The following is a 16,489-nucleotide window of genomic DNA, read 5'->3' as shown; positions in this document are numbered from 1 at the left end:
TTCAATACAAAATACTCCTTCCGTCCCCCAAATTTATTATCATTTTCCCTTTTAGTCGGTCAACTAAATTTATTCAATTACTAATTTTGACAAAGTCAATAAATTATATTTAATTATTACCCTTCATTCAACACTTATTTACAACAAATATTACTAACTTTATTACATTCTCTATATTCGTTTACTCTACTTTTTAACTAATTTTTCAAAAATACCTCCAACTACCTATCATTTTTTTAATAAAAATATTCACTTGTCTTAATTCCCGTGCCGAACCCAAATGAGTTTATTTTATTGAATGAAGGGAGTATTATTTTTTATATTACCAACACAGTTCTCTGTACCACACAAAAAAAATCAGTTCATATAAAAACGTTGAGTGAACATACTCATTATTACATATATATATATTTGAGTAAACTTTGATATATATAATACTTCCTACGTCCGCTCTAAGGGTCACATCTATCTTTTACGTAATTGTACTTAATATTTAAAATATTCCTATATTTATATAATTTTTTGTACAAATATCATTCTATTAGTATTATAAGACATTTGGAAGTATTTTAGCAATTTTTTTTTAATTTGTATTATATTTTGATATAATAATTAATATTCAAATATTAATACACATAAAATAAATGAGACCTAAGATCGGACAGACGGACGGAGCATTTGTTTTATATTTTCCTATTAAATATTTTCATATTTGTAAAAATATTTTAATCAATATTTATTTTTATGCAAAATTGCAAACTCAATAAATGAAAGATTAAATAATGAAAAGATAGATATATTTGAAAAGAAAACCAAACTCAACACAACCTAAATTCAAACATAAAAAAAACAAACATATATGCATATATATTTTTTAAATATTAAATTTAAAAATAACCTTTTTTAGAGTTTAATTATAATTTTTTTTTTATTATACAACTATAGTAATTTTTTAATCTATAAATATTATATTCAAAAATCAAAACATAACATGATGCAAGAAAATAAATAAATAAAAATAAAAAAAAGAACACACAACATAACCCTTTTTCTATTGACAATTTTGCATCTAACACACATTCTATAATATATATATCTTAGAATGTTATATTTAAAACACAAATTTCATTCAAGTTTTTATTATTTTAAAAGTAATAAAAAAAAAAAGAATAATAAAAGATAAGCACATGTTATTTCTATTTAGAGAGAGAGAGAGAGAGATAGAGAGAGAGAGAGAGAGATTAGTTATATATTAGGGGCTTTGTGGTTGGGGTTAGGCACCATTAAGAATAATAATAATTAAGATCATTTACTTGTATTTATTTTGTCAAACTGTTCAAACTATATATATATTTATTTATTTATATTTATTTATTAGTTTGATATCTTACACGTTTCATCTCTGCCACCGTCAATATTATTATTATTATTATTATTATTATTATTATTATTATTCCCCATCTCTGTGGAAGATTTTTGTATAAATACATTGTACTGAGTTCCATCTTCACAATAGTTTTCCTTTGCTGCTACCTTCTTAATTAATTCTATATATCAAAATAAATAAATAATAATAATAATAATAATAATAATAATAATAATAATATGAAGAAGCAAGGTGCAGAGGAGGATATCGTGAATGTGGTCTCCCCTAATTGTTATCCCATAAAAAGGTACTATCCAATTATATCATTTCATTTTATTTGATTTTGATGATTGTGTCCTTAATTTATTTTTTATCTTATACTACATTCGTCCGACTATAAAGGTTACAATTACTTTTTGAATGTTGATTTTTGAATATTAATTATTCTATTAAAACATAATACAAATCAAACGAAAATGACAAAAATGTTTGGATTAATGTCTTACCATACTAATATAACGATATTTATACAAAAAAGTAGGCAAATATAATGATATTTGTAATGTTAAGTACAATATCGCAAAAAATAAATATAATTTTTAGAGAATGACAAAAAATATACATATTTATATCTTATTATTCTATTTTATATAAATTAATTTAGATTGATCGTATACAGGAGGTGGTGGACAAAGGAGACGGTGGCCGTTGTCACCGGTGCCAACAAGGGCATTGGGTTCGCCCTTGTGAGGCACCTCGCCGGGTTCGGGCTCAACGTGGTCCTAACTGCTCGGAGCCCGGCCCGGGGCCTCCAGGCCGTCCGCTCCTTGAGAAGGGAAGGGCTGCATTGTCATTTCCATCCCCTCGACGTCTCCGACCCCAACTCAATCCAACATTTTGCCTTGTGGTTCCGACGAACTTTTGGTGTACTTGATATTCTCGTAAGTTTCCTCCCGACACTCTATTTAATAAATAAAAAGAAATAGACACATATATATATATATCTATGTATATATATTTGTGGTTATTGTATCGAAAGAGAAATCAATACAGTGCTGATAAGGCAAAGTAATAAGGCTTCCAATTACACCCTCTACAAATAAAACAATACATGAAATATTAAATAGAAATACGTAACTAGTACCATAAGAGATGACTTAGTAGTATGGAGATGAACTTGTAATCGTGAGATCATGTATTCAAATTCCAACGCGTTCAGGTTCACCTAGTGTAATTTGCCTTATTCGGCAAAGTTTGCAGGATATTAGGTTCGGACCGTTCTGCTTGAGAGTTTACCCAACTAACTTTCTATGCTTCAAATGTGCTGAAAACAATCTATTTATTTTTTTATTTTGATCGATTCGGAATCAATTTATCCATTTCATTTTTCATTTTTTTTTAAAAAAGTTATATTTTTATGCAATTTAAAAAAAAAACTGTTGTAACTTACATATTATTACAAAAATATTATCATCATTATCATTGTTATTTAACTAATTTTTTCTTTTTGTTTTTCTAAAAGTAAATTTGACGATATGTAATCCCTTTTTATTATATAAATATAAAATACTAATATTAAAAAATTTACGTGTAAAAATTAAATAAATAAATTCATGCCCGATGGAATCAAGAAATACTATCAAATACTCTCTCCGTCCAAGCAATAAATATACATTTACTTTTGGCGTGGAGTTTAAGAAATAATAGTATTTTAATTATAATGAGTATGTTAAAGTAGTGTAACGATATTTTTGCCTTTGCTTTTTGGTATAAAAGTAATGATATGATATAAAATAAGAGTATTTGTAAAAAAAAAATAAAAGTATTTAATAAAATAATAACTTTGCAGTTCGACGTCCAAGCACTTATCATATTTATTGTTTGATGTAGACTAACGAGTCTTGTGATGATTATATTAAATATAATAAAGTGGATGAATTAAATATATTATCTTTATATTGTTAAGTAATGACTATTTTTAAGAACTTTCCAAGCTATGAAAGATTACGCGGGGGCTTTGACTTCAACTACGAAAGTTATTCATATATTGGACTTTGCCAAAACATATATAGGAAAATTTGTTCTGTTATCTTTTCCATACGATTTAAATTTAATTTAATTTTTTAAAAGATACCTATACAATTTTTAAATGAAAATATATATTTTCATAAAATATTTAAAGGAAAAAATTATTTCATCTCAAATACTTTTATAATTCTCAATAACTAACAACAAAAATCTCGTCGTTCCTAAAACACGAAAAGAACACATGCTATATTCTTTTGAAATTTGATTTGATTTTTTTTTTTATTTAAACAATAGTTTTAACATAATATTTTTTAAGATGGAATAACATTATCGCACAAAAAAAAAAAAAAAAAAAAGAAAAGAAAACAACAAAAAAGTACTTAAATAAAATTCTAGAAGTATAGATAATTGAAATATATTGAATCTTTATATGTAATTTGATTTTTTTTTTTTCTTTTAAGTTAAGATTGCATTGTTATTTTAATTTAAAAGAAAACATAACCATATTCACACCATTATTTTAGATATTGGTAATGATTTGTTGAATTTATTATTACATATATATATATATAAGATAGAAAATACATAATAATGCAATATACAATAAATATTTTAACAGTACATGCTATAATTTCACATAGTACAATATATTATTGATTACAATATGATACAATATATGATATGTACAACACATATTCTATGTGATACAACATACCCTACTCTTTCAATTTATATACTCTCTCTGTCCCATAACTATGTATTCGTTTGCTTTTTGCACGGAGTTTTAAAAATATTAGTATTATATTGGGATATAGTAGGAATAAAATAAAAATGACTAAAAAACAACTTTATTAGTATTGTGTGATATAAAGGTAATGACATTTGTGGAATATATTGTAAGTTGTAAGAGTATTTGTAATAATAGGTAGATAGTACAGTTGCTAAAAAAAGAAATTGATACTTTGTTACGGGACAGACTAAAATGGAAAATAGATACTTTGCTATGGAACGGATAAAGTATTTGTGTTGAAGGAGTTAAATTAGTACAATATTAATTTGACCCAATCACCATAGTAATCGCTGCCATTTATAATGTATAATTGGTGATGTTTTTATTTAGCTCATAATACAAAAAATTAACTAATAATACATCATATACAAATCCATAGAGAATATGTACATTATACATAATATTCATAATATTAAAATTAACGTAGTAAACGCTAAACCCTAAAACCTATTCCATTGCAGATAAACAATGCCGGTGTATCCTTCAATGGAATACAAGAAAACTCGGTCGAGCAAGCTGAGACTGTTCTTCAAACGAATTTTTACGGACCTAAGATTCTGACGGAAGCCCTCTTGCCAATTTTTCGTCGCTCATCCAACAAAGCTCGGATTTTTAATATCAGCTCAAGGCTTGGATCGATAAATGTAAGTTATACAAGCAATTTATTTGATGATTCTTCTTGGAAAATCAAACTATGGGTTGGTTCTTTAATTTTTTAAACCATTTGTAATAAAAATAAAATAAAATCTGCCCCTCAATTTTCTAATAAAGTTGTATTATTTTTTTTTTAAAAAATATTAAAAATTAATTTGTTCAAACAAATTTATAATACCAAAAAATTAAACTTTTCAATTTTCAATAATTAAGTAGCAACCCAAAGTCATAAGAAATCTTAAACCGTGAAAGAACAAACTTATATATATATATATATATCTATGATCAATTATTAATCTTTTTTTCTCATATGTTCGTCATTTGTGTTTTGATCATATACTTTGAATTTGTTCTTCTTGTCTCGTACGTGATTCAATTTACAAATTTATGTCTCCACATAAATGAATCTTTGGTTAAATTAAAAATTTAATCATGTATTTATAATCAACTATCACTCTTATCTCGCATATTTTTTTAGTTGTATTTGGATCCCATAAAAAGTTACTTTCAATAAAAATTAACTAACTATTTACAAGGCACATGATCAAAATATAGTTGAACTAACATCGACGACAAAATTAAAAATTAGCATTCGATAAACGGCTAAATTTACAAATTTTCATAGTCTTCTATAAACCCTAATCAAGAATTTAATAACTTTTTACGCGAATCGCAGAAGCTGAAGAATCCGGAATTAAAAGAAAAGCTCCTTGATGAAGATGGTGAGCTATCGGAGAAGCATATAGAGAGTATGTCGAGGTCATTTCTAGAGAGTGTGAAGAATGGGACATGGAGAAGCCATGGATGGCCCAAAGTGTGGACTGATTATGCAGTTTCGAAATTAGCCCTAAATGCATATTCTAGGGTTTTGTCGAAACGTTACAAAGCACATGGCCTAAGTGTGAATTGCTTTTGCCCTGGCTTCACTCAGACCGCCATGACAGGCGGCGTTGGTACGCATACGGCTGATGCCGTGGCCGAGGTTGGCGCACGTCTCGTGTTGCTTCCGCCGGATGATCTTGCCACCGGAAAGTTTTACTTGTTTGGATCGAGTTATAATTCTTCGAAGTTGTAGTCAAATTTATATTGAGGGTATCGAATAATCGAGAGGTTTGGTTTTGTGTCTTTGTAATGTAATATATATATATATTGTGTTATGATGCGAGAACTTGCTACCGCTATTTTTTTTTAGTGTGCTTTTGGAATGTATTAGTTAGTTATGTTTGAAGTTGTTTATTCATTAGAACTTTTTTGAGAAAGAATAAATAGTTAATGAGTTTATCCGCGATGTTGTATAATTATGAAAATATGAGTGTGTTATATTTTGTATTTTTGAATGAATATATTTTTTATGTTAAGATATAAAGAATCGTATCGATAATATACATATATATATCATCATATTTTGTATTGAATTATCAATTTTCTTCGTAAAAGAATAGAGTATATATATTATATATTTTGTAATATTTACAGGGAATCATACTAGCAAAAAAAATAAAAAAATATTGAACGAACAAACCCTTTATTACATGTTATAGTATATAGTGTGGGATGAAAAAACTAAACCTCTTTAGTAGTATTATAAAAGCATTTGGTATAAAAAGGAAATTAAAGATAAATAATACTCCCTCTGTCATAAAAAATTTATTTTCATTTTTTTTTAATTGTTATTTAAATTTATTTTTGTTTTTTTTTAGTAAAAAGGTAATACTTTTTTTACTTTTTAATTTACCCTAAAAAATATTTTTATTTTTACTTATTTTTTTTAAAACATGTGCCGAATCAAATGATAACATTTTTTTTTATGACGGAGAAAGTAGTAGAAAAATAGAATGATAAGAAAATTTTTTTTCAATAAACAATAAAAACTCGGTCTTTGTTTGGTAGAACAAAGAATCCAATCAAAATATATGTAAAAAAAATAATACAACGGTCATTAAATATTTTCAAAAATCAAAGTACAATCTATTGATTTCTTAATTTTTATTTATCTCATTATTATTATTATTATTATTATTATTATTATTATTATTATTATTATTATTATTTGTATATGAAAGAAAGTTGAAAAGAAATAATTATTTTTCAAATTTTAATTTTTTAACTCAAATAATTCTATTTCTTTATCTTAATTTCTTTTGCACTAAACAAGGTATAAAGATTCTCTTTTAAAATATAATAAAGAAATATGATGGACAAAATGATTTGTAATAACATCGAATCAAATAGGAAATATTTTAACAATAAATATTGATATATTTAATTAATAAATTTTTGTTTATTTTTATTTATTTTTGATTTTTGATTTTTTATTTGAACAGTAATTTAAATACAATGTTTCATGGAATGAAATAATTTTTATTATAAAAAATTATAAAAGTTAAATAATAAAAAATATTATAAAATGAATAAAATTACTTTTTATAAAAAAATTTGTAAAAATTAAATAGTAAAAAAATTAATCTATTCTCAATTATCATTTTTATGCATTTCTCCCTATATAGCCAAAAAAAGTAAATAGTAAAAAAAATAAAAAACGATTTAATTCTCAATCGGCAATCATTTGATACTAACAAATAAAAAAAAATATATAAGGTTGTTTTATTTTCTACCCATTTTTCTGTATGAGCTCCCAAATTTATTGCCAAGCAATTTATAGTATTTTTTAGATTGTTGATTTGGATTTGAAAAAATATTGAAACTAAAAATTCTAAACCATGATATATTTATTTATTTATTTTTTTATGACATGAAAACTCACAGCCGCTGTCCGAAAGTGCGCACTGAGTAAACCCTAGGCCGAACCTAATACCCTGCAAACCAGTTGATTTTAATTCTAGTTTTGATCGTAGTTTCAGTTAAAAAAAAATTGTCAATTATAGTTTAAAACAAAAGTTTATATTTCTTTTAATTTTTATTTATTTCTTTATTTTTATCAGCTTAAGCCATTTTGTCTTAGAATGGTCATTACTATTATGTTTCTCTAATTTCATCAGTTTTAATTTCTGTTTTATTTTTAGGGACCTCCAACCTAACCCCACTGATTTCAGTTTTATTTTTATTTTTGATTTACATAGAATTAATATAGCAAAATATTCAACATATTTGACTTTTTCTTAATTAATAACTATTGAATTATTTTTTGAATGCACAAAATACCCTCGTTTACAATCTACCGTTAAATTAACAATAAAAATAATCTAAGGGCCAATATAAATTTGAGATGATCCTGATTTTTTTAACCATACCAACTCCCCACTTAAATAACTATCTCCAGTTAGGTCAGGTCACCTGCCACACATGGTTCGTCTATTGCCCGTCGAACCTGATTTGCAAGATATTAGGTTCTGCCGAAAGTTTACCCAATGCACACTTTCGGGTAGCACCTGCAAATTCCCACTTTATCAAAAATAAAATATAAAGAATAAATTCGCCTCAAAGTCTTGCCTGCCCCAGAAGCGGGCTCAGAGTAACGACTCACATTATCAAAATATATATATGTACAAAGAAACACCACCTACACCACCTACATTAGCTCAAATCATGCTACCAAAGATGACCTAAATGTATTATAACCACCATAGCAAATTTAAAGACATAAAAATGACCACAAAATACATCTTTACATTATAGTAACAACAAACTAAAATCCCAACCTACTTTGTAAATATACCCATATATTCTCGATATCGGGTATGTCCGGACTCATCATCCCTACGAATATCCATAAATGTTGGACATTTTCACCCAACGCAAACTCAAAACCTCAATCAAGTCGATAAAAGCCAAGCCCACAAGTCACGTCAAATACGAAAAGAAGAAGTCTTATTTCCGGGAGGTAAAAAAGAAAGAAACATCAACAACCATCAAAATCGACCTTCCAGATTACAGCCACCAAAGCACGACACCGAAAACAAACTACGGCAAACTAATAGGAACAAAACACCCACACGGCGACAGCCATTTTCACACCCCCAATACGATCCCACATTCTTTTAACCTCCCGACACAATATTTCCAACAAACGAAACATGAAAAGAAGAAAAGAAAAGAAACAAATTGGAATATAGCAAGACAAAGTTCGGGTTTTGGTTTGTTCTTACCAGATATCATATATCAGAGTTGCACCTCCCGATCATATATCCAGCTAAATGGAATCCTCGGTCCTTGCTTGGCGCGGCCCTGAGCTCTCTCCTCTAACCTCCGGATTCTCGGAGGCAATCCGCAGACGTAATCCTGAGCTTTCTGACCTTCCGAAGACAATCCAGTTAGATTCTCGACCTTCCATCTGCCCACCAAGTGCTCTAAGATGTCGGCATAGTCTTTAGCTGTGTAGACACCAAGACGCTGGGCAACAGAAGAGAAGTGATCGAAAAGGTTGTCATCACGGCCATCGTACATCAAGTGGGCAGGCATGGAGATCTTCTTCCTCATCATGTCGGCAAAAGCCAGAACTGTTCCGTCAGGGTCTATCTCGAATAGCTTTTCAACTATCTTGGTGTACGCTGTTTCATGGCGCTTTTCGTCCGAGGCTATTGTACCACAAATTTGAGCGAGCTTCATGTCTCCATGTTCTCGCGCAAGCCTCGCAGTGTTGCCATGGGAGATGAACGTTGCCCTTTCTTGGAAGGATGTGTAGATAAAGCCGAGGTACGGACTGTTTTCAGTTCTCGGATCCTGAAAGGTTTAGGAAGCACATAATGTCAGGTTTAAAATGTAAATAATATGCTGCTACAGCTTGAATTTTTCAAAAACAAGCATGAACATTGTGATAAGCAAGATTCGAAAAACCGTATTCATAATGCGTCTAATTCAATGTGAAACTGCAGTGTCACAAACTCTAAATAGATATTTCACGAGATAATAATTCGAAAAGCGTTCTGCAATTAAGATTAGGCACTTAAAGCGAATGAAAAACAAATTAAACGAGAGAATCTGGCAAGACTCACCATTCCAGATCCGATCAGATACTGAATAGTCTTTTCAATTTGTCGCATGTCTACGCGCCCCGAAAGGTAAAGATACTTATTAAGGAGGTCTCCGTGCCTATTTTCTTCGGCAGTCCATGCCCTCGTCCAAACAGCCCATGAAGTTGCGCTCGCCCCTGTTTCATCCCGTACACCATCCAAGGTGTTGAGCATTGTCTGGTAGGTCGGAAGGGCTTCTTCAGTAATCATGTCTCCAACTAAAACAACAAAATAATCATCTGGAATCTCCCTGGCCCTTTCTCTTAATTCCTTGACCTGATCATGAAATCCATCCGAAGCAGGATCCGGCAAGAAATCCTGGGGCTGCCAGCTTTTCTCCACAGGCTTAAGGTGAACCAAGATATTATCCTCGGCCCAGTCTTCCATTGCCTTGAAGATCTCGATCTTTTGAGGTGGCATAGAGTGCGTAACTTGAACATGTACCTCGCGAGGAGGGGTAAAAGGCTTCTTCACAGTCTCGACCTCCCTATAACAAATTAAATGCATCAATGGGTAACTGTTGACACTCATTGTCACAACAATCGTGTCGCTGTGGCATGAATTTCAATGATAGAATAGTTAGCATGGAACGTACAGATTATATCATGAGCAAACATAATGTACGGATTCGGTTTCCGCCATAATTAAAGATGTTCCAAGATATACTAATGATCGATCATAGTATGTTATTTTGTTATGACACAAGTCTAAGCCACACACTGCTCCATGATTTTAATTCATCGAAAACTCGAACACTGAAAACACTTCTAAACCAGAAAACATAAGGTGGAACCAATCGAGGTTAGCCAAGAAAAAAAGTCTGAAATAATTCAATGTAGGACCAACAAGAGTTGCAAATGAACAGCAGAATTAGATACACACAAATGAGGTAAAAGGATAGCAAAAAGAACCATTAATTGAATGACATTTTTAATTAAGGAAGACAATCAGGGTGGGGGTTAGAGGTTGGGACCAAATGTTTGATGATTCAACTCAACCCAACCACCACGCCAGAATCATTAATTTCAAACCTACGAACCTAACAAATTTGAACAACCAATTTCAACATCATTAATCTCCATTGGAGTACTTCTTCACATGTTGTCAGCAAACTCCAACACAATTCCTCAAATCACTACGGTTAGTCAAATGGCCAAATTAAATGTGCATATCTATTGTCAGCAAAACCCTAACAATTTCAATCTGCAGAGCACAATAACGGAAAGAAAACTCAATTCAAATAACAAAGCACAGATACGCATATAAAAATCCAGATTCCTCATCGCGGAGAACACAAGATTATACGAACAAGCACTCAATACAATCCCCACCCAAATTAAAATCACGAAATTAACACGATATTAATATCAAAACAAACAGAATCAAAACAGCGAAATCCAACTAGGGCACGCCGCACCCAAAAATGACCTAAACAACAATCCCCAAAAATTGACAACCGACAGTATCTTACTTGGAACCGGAGCGAAGAGTGGAAGCCATTAAGAACCTAGGAGATCTGAGGCTGACCGCCGCCGGGAGAGCAAATGAAGGACATTTTGGAGCCCGAAAGTTGATGGCATTCAGCTTCAAATCCATTTCCACCTCTTATCACCTCCCTGAACCCTCACTTTCCACAGCAGATTTCCCCCTCCTCCTTTCACCGAGAAACCGCAAATTCCGTGAGAATCCGAGAGTAGCGATGGTACCAAGAAACGCTGTGGAGCTCCCGCTGCTGCTGAGTGTGGGTTTATATGTATAACGCCAACATTCATTGCTCACTGTAATTCTCAACCATCGTTATACACACCCTCGTCAGTATCACCCACCCTGAAATTACTATCTTGCCCCTCCCTCTCTTCCTTTTCTCTCTTTGTATTTAAATTAGTAAATTTAATTGATTGTGTACCTGATTCACGTTTAGTTTTACTAAATTGTGGTTGGCTTGCACTTATAAAATTGCGTCTGACTTTGTAAATTCTGTGGTATTTGACATAAATATTTTTAAATTACGAATAAATTTTAGAATCTTAATTTGTAAATTTTTAAAATTACAAATATATTTATTTTTTTATATTTAGGTTAAAAAAATAGTTAAAATAAACTCTTAAAATCTAAAAAAAAAAAACTATTTTTTAGTATATAAAATTAAAATTCTAAAATTTATTCGTATTTTCGACGTATTTATATTAAATACTATTAAATAAATACCACAGAAGGAATTCGACGCCGAATTTATAAAATCACAAAGAAATTTCATGCAACTTCGTGAAATCAAATATAAATTTTGCCCAATTTAGCCAATTTAATTTATAGGCACACGAGAGGGTGTAATGTGGGTTATTTAATTAATGACCAAAATAGCCTAACATTTATATAAAGATAAGTAAAGTTGCTTTTTATATGTATATTTATTAGATAATTAATTAAATGCAGAGCAGGGGCAAAATGGTAAAAGGGGAGAGGAAAGAGGGGACAAAATGAAAGTGAGTAGAGAGCACAAAAGAGGGGATATTCCACGTGGCAGGTTTATTCGATTGCATGGCTTCCACGTGGGCATCATTTCTTTTTATATATTGACATGTAATAAATAAATAAATAAATAATGATTATAATAATATATTAATGGAAGTGGTTTTTTGCTGATGCAGAGTCGGATGGGAAATAGTTGGCTACCATTAATTTCAGGAAGAGTACAACCGGCTTTGACCCTCGTATCATCTCCACCGTTCATCTTTGATATTTCTTTCAGGACTAAAAGAAAATAATAATGAGATGCTAAATTCTACATAATTCATTCTCCAATCGCTCCATAATAAAGTATCTATTTTTTATTTTGGTCTGTTCCATAACAAAGTATTCATTTTCGTTTTTTAGTAACTGTACTATTTACCTAACATTACAAATATCTTTACAACTTACAATATATTACACAAATATCATTACTTTTATATCACACGTACTAATAAAGTTATTTTAGTCATTTCTATTTTATTCATACTATATCTCAATATAATACTAATATTTTTAAAACTACGTGTAAAAAGCAAATAGATATTTCTTTATGAGAAGGAGGGAGTGTATGATTTCATAAAATTTATTTTGCACGAAATCTCTAATACTTTTAAAACTGTGTTAAATTCTCTCTTAGTTTTATAAACTCACGACTTGAAAGATCTGTTTGGTTTTAGAAAAAGATATATTTTTAAAAAATAAAAGATAAATAAATATGTCACTTTTTTTTAAAAAAAATTGTAATTTAAAAATATTTTTATTTTCTTTTTAACTAAAAAAATTATTATTTTTATTAAAATTAGTGATCATACAACCGAGATAGAAAATATTTAATTATAAGTTGAATTATAATATACTAAAATAATCACATTAATATAAAAATATCAATATCTTTATATTTAATTATAAATTGAATTATATATAAATCACAATCACATTATTATTATTATTATTATATATATAATACAAAAGAAAAAAATATATCAAAATCATTTTAGACATCTTCATTAATTAATAAAAACACTATATATGACGAAAAAATATTGTTTAATATATTTTTCGAAACTATCAAGAGTATGTTTGTTTTTTGAAATTGTTTAGAATGATTTTTTTTTTTTAAATGAAATATAAAAGAATATATAAATAATTAATGTGTAAATATATTTCTTTTTTTAAAATAATATACAATACAATTCTTTTTTAAAAAAAAAATACATTCCAAATTATACTCTTAATTTTTTATATATTTAAAAAAAATTAATATTACATTTTATATATCACATCAATACGTATTTATAAATAATATATAAATAAATATTTTTACTTCTCAAAATCCAAACCCCATCAAACACACAATAGAAGTGGCGTAGACAAAATGGTGCATAATGATTGGAGGGGCGACTCAAAATGGGCTAACCGACGTGGACGTCAAGCCACTGTCATTGGATCCATTTTAAAAAATAAAGGTAATATTGCTTATAACTCCCGCGTGGTTTTGAAATTCAGCGTAAAATCTCTCTATACTTTAAAAATTGCATGGTATTCTTTTATATTTTAAAAAATGTTATATGAAACTCCACCACCATGAAACTTTCCTTATGTGATTAAAAAATGATTTCTTATCTATATGTTTTGCATGGCAAGGGATTTCATGCAATATTTTTAAAAGTATAAGGGAACGTCATGCAATTTTTTAAAGTAAAATGGAGATTTATACTAAGTTTCGAAACCACGTAGTAGTTTCATGTAACATTTTTTAAAGTATAAGGCGGTGTCATGCAATTTTTGAAATAGATGGGAGATTTACGCTGAATTTATAAACCACGAGGGAGTTATGAACAATTTTGCCAACAATAAATAAGTGTGTTTGATAATAACTATCATAATATATTAACTTATAAAATATTATATTGGCTTCAAAATAAACAGATATTTAAAATGAGCATGAAAATTAAAAATTATTATTATTATATTAATGTTGGATATAAAAATATTTTTAAAATGTTAAAATATCTATACATTATATAATAATTGTGAAAAAATATAAATAATTTTGTAAAAAAATTGGGTACTAATTATCAAAATAAAAACAAAATAAATATTTTAGAATAAACGAAAATAATAAAATAAAATTATTATTTTAAGCCACAATATTTTTTAAATAATGTGGATCAGGCGCTAGCGCTGAATTTTTACATTAAGCACATCATTCAAAATTAATTAAATTATTTATTTACATATATTAAAATTATTAATACTAAGTATTCAGCAAAGCTGCCGAATTTTCAGTATATAATCCTTTCTCTTTTTGAAATAGCAAAAATAAATATCTTTACAAAACTCAGTGACTAATAACATAATTCTTCAAAATTATATACACTAATTGTTTGTTTGGAAGATTGAATTTTAAATCCATTATTCATCCCATTTTTTTTTCCAAAAAAATATCAAATCAAACATATATTTTTCATTTTTTATATTATACTAAAAATCAATTTTACATTGAAAACATCACGTGAATACTTATTTATATTATATCATACAACTATTCAAATTCAAAATTTTTACTGTTCAAATTTCAACTTAAAATCTAAACACCCAAACAAACACACTCTAAAAAAAACTATTCAATTTGAATAATTGTTTGATGTGATATAAATAGAAATTGATGTGATGTTTTAAATATAAAATAAATTTGTATTATAATATAAAAAAGAAAAATGATTTGATTTAATATTTTTGATGAAAAAAAATATATATATGAATAGTAAAATCGAAACACAATAGATCCGAAACTAGAGATATTGTAATCAGTAAATTCGGAGTTGGAAATTGAATCAAAACAAATCAAGTTGCACTAAATCGAATGAAGAAAAATTGAATAAAAGGCTGGGAATTCAAATATGTGAATTAATCGATGGAACAAAAATTATGCTGCGGCAATTTTAGGAACTGAAATTAAACAAGTTAAATTTAAGAATGAAAATTGAATGCAACCCAAAATTGAAATTAATTTTTATATATTAAAGGATAAAAATACCATATTAACCTTTTTTTTGTCTTAAAAAATCACCACCGACGGCTTAATCAAAAAAGTATGTCGGAATTGATTTGTTTGAAGAATTTCTCGACCTCCTCAAGAAATGATTCGGACCATTTAGCGATGATAAAAAAATTAATATAACAAGAAGGTAATACAGAAAATTGCAGAAAAAAAAAAAAAAAATTAGAAAGAAGAAGATGATGAGTGTCTCTTATGTTCTGCCATAGAATCATCTCCATTGTTATTAATTTTTTGAATTCTTTAGGAGAAGTGATCTTTCTTGTCTCTGCTGGGTTGCTTCCAAGTCGAGTTGTACCTCGCTGAATGATAGGCCAGATGGGCCAGCAAGTTCGTCTACTACTTTAGGCCGTATGCTGGTCGCAAATGTCCTTGGGCCGGAAGATATGCGTTTGGGTCGTACCTATGCTGGACTGGCCCCGATTAATTATTTGTGTGTGCAACAAATACCGTAAAAAAATAATGGTGGTCAACGCACGTGAGAGAAGTTTTGTTATAATTTTTTGGACGCGACAAAAAATATAATTCATTTTTGTAACGAAACATAACCCGTAACAAATGATGCGGTGCAAATATTTTCTGACAGTTGCAATATCTTTTCGTAATGGTTTTAGTAATGAAATCATTTTGTAACAAATAATATACAATTTGTTTGTTTAAAAAACCTTTTTGTTACCGTCTAAAAATGATGCAATTGTAAGAGTGTTTGTAACAACATCAATTTTGTGACAAATAATATACAATTTATTTTTTTCCATAATAAATACGAAATTCATCATAAAATCTATAAAACGAGACAGATCCAACTACTTCTAAAGCATCCATAAATAGCTACACTTATAATCGTGTCAACTATGCACGAAAGAACTACATAAAATGCAAACAAACAAAAAAAATGATCAATCTAGTCAGCCAAAAAGACGTAATTATACAAAAAATGATCACTCCAGTATAGAAAAATATAAGACATCAATCCAATCTAAACATATACATATATGTGGACGCTTATGCAGTGACAAAGTACGGGGGAGCCATTTAGGTGCGGCAAAACACCTGTAATTAATAATTTATATAAAAATTTATTTACGAAACGAATAAATTAGTACAAA

At 28.7% G+C, this 16,489-nt stretch overlaps 2 protein-coding genes across 3 annotated transcripts; one reads left to right on the top strand and one right to left on the bottom strand.

Annotated features, from left to right (window-relative positions):
* Positions 1-1,605: 1,605 nt before the first annotated feature.
* On the top strand, positions 1,606-5,913 carry LOC127252951 ((+)-neomenthol dehydrogenase). The gene is made up of 4 exons (XM_051277336.1): positions 1,606-1,673; positions 2,046-2,307; positions 4,646-4,828; positions 5,515-5,913. Exons 1-4 carry the CDS (start codon positions 1,606-1,608, stop codon positions 5,911-5,913), a joined length of 912 nt encoding a protein of 303 aa, XP_051133293.1.
* Positions 5,914-7,970: 2,057 nt separating this feature from the next.
* LOC127252985 (stearoyl-[acyl-carrier-protein] 9-desaturase, chloroplastic) lies at positions 7,971-11,585 on the bottom strand. Of its 2 annotated transcripts, XM_051277383.1 has the most exons (4): positions 11,280-11,585; positions 9,791-10,295; positions 8,945-9,518; positions 7,971-8,227 (listed from the first exon to the last, which is right to left on the bottom strand). In XM_051277383.1, exons 1-3 carry the CDS (start codon positions 11,402-11,404, stop codon positions 8,958-8,960), a joined length of 1,191 nt encoding a protein of 396 aa, XP_051133340.1. In that variant the 5' UTR covers positions 11,405-11,585; the 3' UTR covers positions 7,971-8,227; positions 8,945-8,957. The 2 variants fall into 2 exon arrangements, with proteins under 2 accessions (XP_051133340.1, XP_051133339.1); XM_051277382.1 differs by lacking the exon at positions 7,971-8,227 and having other exon boundaries at positions 8,650-9,518.
* Between the last annotated feature and the right edge of the window lie 4,904 nt (positions 11,586-16,489).

Source organism: Andrographis paniculata, unplaced genomic scaffold, assembly GCF_009805555.1.
Source record: "Andrographis paniculata isolate CXL003 unplaced genomic scaffold, ASM980555v1 Contig49END, whole genome shotgun sequence".
Lineage (NCBI taxonomy): Eukaryota > Viridiplantae > Streptophyta > Magnoliopsida > Lamiales > Acanthaceae > Andrographis > Andrographis paniculata.
The sequence above is the reverse complement of the archived record's forward strand: the minus strand, read 5'-3'. Positions and strand labels throughout refer to the sequence as shown.

Excerpts from the sequence above, each read along its gene's own strand:
- LOC127252951 (XM_051277336.1), top strand. The coding sequence starts at position 1,606 with ATGAAGAAGCAAGGTGCAGAGGAGGATATCGTGAATGTGGTCTCCCCT. Across the intron at positions 2,308-4,645 it reads TTGGTGTACTTGATATTCTC|ATAAACAATGCCGGTGTATC; the intron begins GTAAGTTTCCTC and ends ATTCCATTGCAG. Across the intron at positions 4,829-5,514 it reads CAAGGCTTGGATCGATAAAT|AAGCTGAAGAATCCGGAATT; the intron begins GTAAGTTATACA and ends CGCGAATCGCAG.
- LOC127252985 (XM_051277383.1), bottom strand. The coding sequence starts at position 11,404 with ATGGATTTGAAGCTGAATGCCATCAACTTTCGGGCTCCAAAATGTCCT. Across the intron at positions 10,296-11,279 it reads ACTCTTCGCTCCGGTTCCAA|GGAGGTCGAGACTGTGAAGA; the intron begins GTAAGATACTGT and ends AATTTGTTATAG. Across the intron at positions 9,519-9,790 it reads ATCTGATCGGATCTGGAATG|GATCCGAGAACTGAAAACAG; the intron begins GTGAGTCTTGCC and ends TAAACCTTTCAG.